The sequence below is a fragment of the Seriola lalandi genome, unplaced genomic scaffold, assembly GCF_002814215.2.
Source record: "Seriola lalandi dorsalis isolate HSWRI2012SDOR001 ecotype SW California unplaced genomic scaffold, Sedor1 jcf7180002054927, whole genome shotgun sequence".
In the NCBI taxonomy this organism is placed as follows: Eukaryota; Metazoa; Chordata; class Actinopteri; order Carangiformes; family Carangidae; genus Seriola; species Seriola lalandi.
In genome coordinates, this window is record NW_019525479.1 from 1,560,628 (window position 1) to 1,565,460 (window position 4,833).

General features: G+C 39.1%; 1 protein-coding gene across 2 annotated transcripts in view; it reads left to right on the plus strand.

Annotated features, from left to right (window-relative positions):
• Positions 1–4,833, plus strand: part of lima1a (LIM domain and actin binding 1a) — a 22,834-nt gene continuing 18,001 nt past the window's right edge. The window contains exons 1-3 of one of the 2 annotated variants that reach the window (XM_087170079.1): positions 1–216; positions 1,995–2,167; positions 3,949–3,991. In XM_087170079.1, the coding sequence (XP_087026205.1) occupies positions 2,043–2,167; positions 3,949–3,991 (168 nt within the window). In that variant the 5' untranslated portion in view covers positions 1–216; positions 1,995–2,042. The remainder of the gene's footprint in view (positions 217–1,994; positions 2,168–3,948; positions 3,992–4,833) is intronic. The other variant, XM_023393005.2, reaches the window with a different exon arrangement.

Here is a 4,833-nt window from a genome sequence, read left to right on the forward strand (position 1 = left end):
GGGAGGGAGAGCTTGTACCTGCCAGGTGGAGGTGAATGCTGCTTCACTATTGGCTGACAGGAGTTAAATGTGAGTGGTGGGACTCCTCCTACTTCCCCGTCCTCTCAAAGGCACTGGTTGAAGCAGCCGAGGAGTAAAAAAGAGAAGGAAATATGCAAGCAGTGCAGTTGTGAAGCAGACAGACGTCAGGGAGTAAAACAGCTGAGAGAGTCACAGGTAGGTGCGGTTGTTGTGAATCCACGGCTGCTGTAGTTATATCCTCCTTTTTATTTTGACTTGATGATGTTAAAAATGTGAGGTTAAGCTGTTTGAAACTTGAATCTTCTTCACTGTGTGTTTCTTTGAAGTTTAAAAGCGAGGCTGCTCTGCTTCTTTGAACCTCACTGTCCGATGATAGTGTGGATGAGACCGAGCTTTGCATAGACTGCGGCAGTTTTACATGCTGCTTTGTTTGCAATGTAAACCTTGTGAGAGAGGTGACCTGAGCTGCCCTCAACAGAGTCACTATCAGACGACTGTGATGCCGAGCGTGGTGATAATGTGAGAGACTTTAGTCACATAATCGATTAGATGATCGACAGAAAATGAATCACTGAAAATTTGATTAATTGCTTGAGTAATTTATCAAATCGTGATGGTTACAGCGTCTGATGTGAGGGTCTGCTGCTTTTCTTGTTTGTTTGGTTTTTTTAGTCTTTGTGAACTGGATATCTCTGAGGATTGGACTGTTGGTCTGATAAAACAACACATTTATCAAATTGGGCATTTTCACTGCTTTGTTTCAGCCCAAATCCTCAGATAAGAAGCTTATCTTGATTGGAAAGCAATAGTTCTCACATTCTCGTGGTTGTAGAAATGAATGAGCCAGTATCCCAGGAATTAGGCAACATCCCTCAACATGCAATCATTGATTAGTCACTTTTCAAGCAATAAAGCAAGCAAGAAAATTAAAGCTCTACTGGTTTGTTGTTTGGATAAAAGTGGCTGTATGAAGGTGCCAGATTTTGATGCATTGAGGCAGTTTCTTTTATATATTTTCTGATGTTTTGTAGCCCTGACAATGAATCAGTTGACAAAATAATAATTGCAGTAATCAGCAGTGAAAATAATCTTTAATTGTGGACAAGCAGCCTTAATGCATCTTTTTGATGTTGAAATACTGTGTCACTGTGTCATTTCGGTTCAGAAAACATAACTCAAGGAAAAGTGTATTGTAGAAATGAATGAGCGGGTCCTAATCATTCCCACAATAGTCCCACCTGCTGAGTGACGTCGAGCTGATGAGTCGAGACCCCGGAGGCTCTGTCTTCATCGACCTCTTTGTTTAATTTATCCGGAGCGTGTATAACTCACAGATGACAGTTATTTATTGTAAGCTGACGCTGACACTGCGGCTGCATGTGTCTGCACGCCCCTTGGCCTCCAGACTGTGAAGTTGCAGCAGAAGAGGCAGGCAGGTAGAGACGTGTGTGTGTGTGTGTGTGTGTGTGTGTATACTGGAGGGTTTTTGTGTGATGCGTGCGTAACAGTTGTCATATCCGCTGGTAGTCGCCCTGGAGGCTCAGTTAGAGCTGTGTCACACAGGGAACAGATGGTCAATCGCTGTGTGACGTGCTCTATTGACTTTCTGAGTCAGACACCGGGGCTGTTGCTGCAGCGGTGACACAGTCAAATGTGTGGTCTGACAAAATATATTGATGTGTGGCTGAGTTTTTGTGCTGGTCTAAAAGCCTAACTGGCACCTTTTTTCTTTTTTTAAATCTAAAGCCAGTTGTACAAAGAGGGCAAGTATGACATTTATTCAGCAGAGTGACAAGGGTGTCATAAAAATGTAAATGCACAGGAAGGGTGTTTCTGCTTCAGCCTGCTGGTGCTAAAGCAGCAGAGGAGAAGGAAGCGGACTCAGCAGCGCACCACAGTACATGTGCTTATTTGCCTCAGTTGTGTTTCTGTTTGGATAAACATCGTGTCCCCCCCCCCCCCCTTTCTCTCAGAGTTGTGTTCCTGGAAAACTGACAGACAGACTGATCGCTCAGACAAACATGGCCTCCGTCGCTCCCTTCAGCCGCAGGCAGTGGGCGTCCCAGTCACTGAGGGTCACCGCCAAGGAGCTGTCCATTGTCTCTGCCCGCGGTAAAAACAACGCCATCGCAGAGCGCTTCTCCAAGTAAGTTGCTCCTCACCTCACCTCATCTCTCTCTCTGTCTCTCTCTCTGTCTCTCTCTCTGTCTCTCTCTCTGCCTCTGGCTGTGACCATGAGTTTAATAATTTACCAGCAGCCACTCAGCAGATAAGTCGCCGTCTCACCCAGTTGTCTCTTCCACTTCTGATCAGAAATGAGGTCATGGGTATCCCTCACAACATTTTCTCACTGCTTAGCTGTTTCCAGTTTCCTCTTTTTTTTTTTTGTAAAAAAGATTATCACACCATCAGGCCTGACCAGTTAGTCCACTTGTGTTTCTGTCTCTGCTTTACAGACTTTACTGAGTAAGACTGAGCTGAATCCAATATAGAAGCAAACCGCCACCCAGGGCTCACACCTTTACAATATAAATCAAGTTACTAAATTGTGAATTGACAAGCTGGTTTCATGGTAGGATGTTTCCTCTCTGTATTTTCCCCATCTGACCACCAGGAGTTAGTACTGCTCTGTGTCAGTGGGTCAAGGATATACGTCTACAGTATATTCACCTGTTCTTATATTAGTGTCTCATAGTAAAGGGGCAAGACAAACAGTTTGCTCTGACAGTGACATGATCGTCTTTTTCCTATCAAAGTCCTTCATAACTACGATCATTTGCAGATATTCAGTAGTTCCATGATAAACAACTATTAGAGTTAAATTCTGTGCAGGGTGGGAAAACGTCTGAGATCGTATTTACATTTAAAACCAGTAAAACATTTCAGAATATAATGTTAAAAATATACATGTGAATTTCATGATATCTGCACTGATAAGATTATTTATAGGGAGGTCTTTTAAATAAAGAAATAATTACAACAAAACATAACTGGATAAAACGTGCAAAGAAACTGCTGTTTGATTTCAGGTTTTATTTAAATTAAAAAAAATAAAAATATCCAGTATTTTGTAAAAAAAAAAAATCATTGATCAATGATTGCCAATGATCAATTGTCATTTGAGTGACAGAAAAGTATGATAAACTTTTGAAAAGCAAATAATTGTTCAATTATTTGTCAATTATTAAAATAGAATAACGAAACTTTCACATATCAGGTTTTTAAAATGCATTAGAGCAGCAACGATTAGCAATTAGCTGATTAGTCAACTGATGGAAAATTAATCTTTTTAATCATCTTTTATGATAATCTGTTAATCATTTGCAGGGTAAAATGCCAAACATTCACTTATCATCATCTTGTCTGATGGTAAACTGAATATCTTTTGGATAAAACATGTTGTCATGTAAGTAGTTCTGGATATTTTCAAGATTCTGATATTTTATTGATAAAACAACTAAAAGATGAAATTGATTAATCTAGAAAATAGTTGGCAGATTCATCTCTTAAAACTCACTGATAAATTATTTATTAATGTATTGATTTTACAAAAGTAATGAGAATACTGTAGTTAGTTTTCCCTTCACATAAAAGCCAGTGTTGGCCTTATATTGTTAAACATTTGACCTGTTTAGTCATTTAAGGCTGTAAAGTATAAAACACCTGGACTGTTTCTCCGGCTCGTGCAGTAACTGAGGCAAAGATCTGACTCCCCTGTGTGGGCTGAAGATTTTCCAGAATAACTGTAACACATGAAATCATCTAAAGTCTCTGGAGAGGAGAAGCTACATTTCATATTAATTTCCTGGGTGTGTATAACAGGGAAGGGCAGCACCAGATGCTTCTGCTTCTTACTTTGTTTGTCATTGTTTTCCATCAGTGTCCTCTCATTAACTGTCTGTCCCAACATTCGTCTCCCTTTCCAAGGTATCAGATGGCAGCAGAGGAGGGCAACACAGAGAAGAAGGCGGTCAGTGCTGTATTCACTATGAAATATGTCCTGTCTGCACAACAGTGCTGGATGTATTACAAACAAAATGTGCTTAAGGCATCAAAAGTAAAAATACTCCTCATGCAGAATTATGCATTTTAAGGGTGTAAAATTACTAGAGCTGAAACATTTATTTTTCATGAATGTGCCACTTTTTAATATAAAATGAAATAAGTAGTGATAATTAAACAAAGGTAACGTCTGCAGACATCTTGTGTTGTTTGACCAACAGCCACAAATCCAGAGATTTTAAGTTTAATATCATGTATAACTAAGAAAAGCATCAAAACCTCATATTTGACAAGTTACAAACAGCAAGTATTTTTTTGCTTTAAAAATTACTAAAAATGATTTTTAGTCAAAAATTACAATCAAAATAGTCACAGATTAATTTTGTGTTGATTGATTAATCGACTAATCGTTGGAGCTCTGACGATTACTGCACCTCGTTTTTGAACATAAATAATAGTGGATTTTTGTTATTAATGCAGTAAAATATAAGCAATATTTTAATGTAGCTGGTTGAGGTGAAGCTAATTTGAACTATTTTATAAACTGTTGTGTAGTTCAAAGATCCTGCACACCAATGGTCCACCGCCACAGGTTTATTTATTTATTCATTTACCTATTTATGTATTTATTTATTTATTTCTCAGGGCTGTGTTGCGCAGACTGGCCTTGACTGTTATCTCTCTCACTGTCCTCTTACTGTTTTTGCAAGTTAGTAAATTTAGGAATGAAATGGAAATACTCAGGTAAAGTGCAAGTACCTGAAAACTACACATATGTAAAGTGCTGAGTTGCTTTTCACCACACGCTCC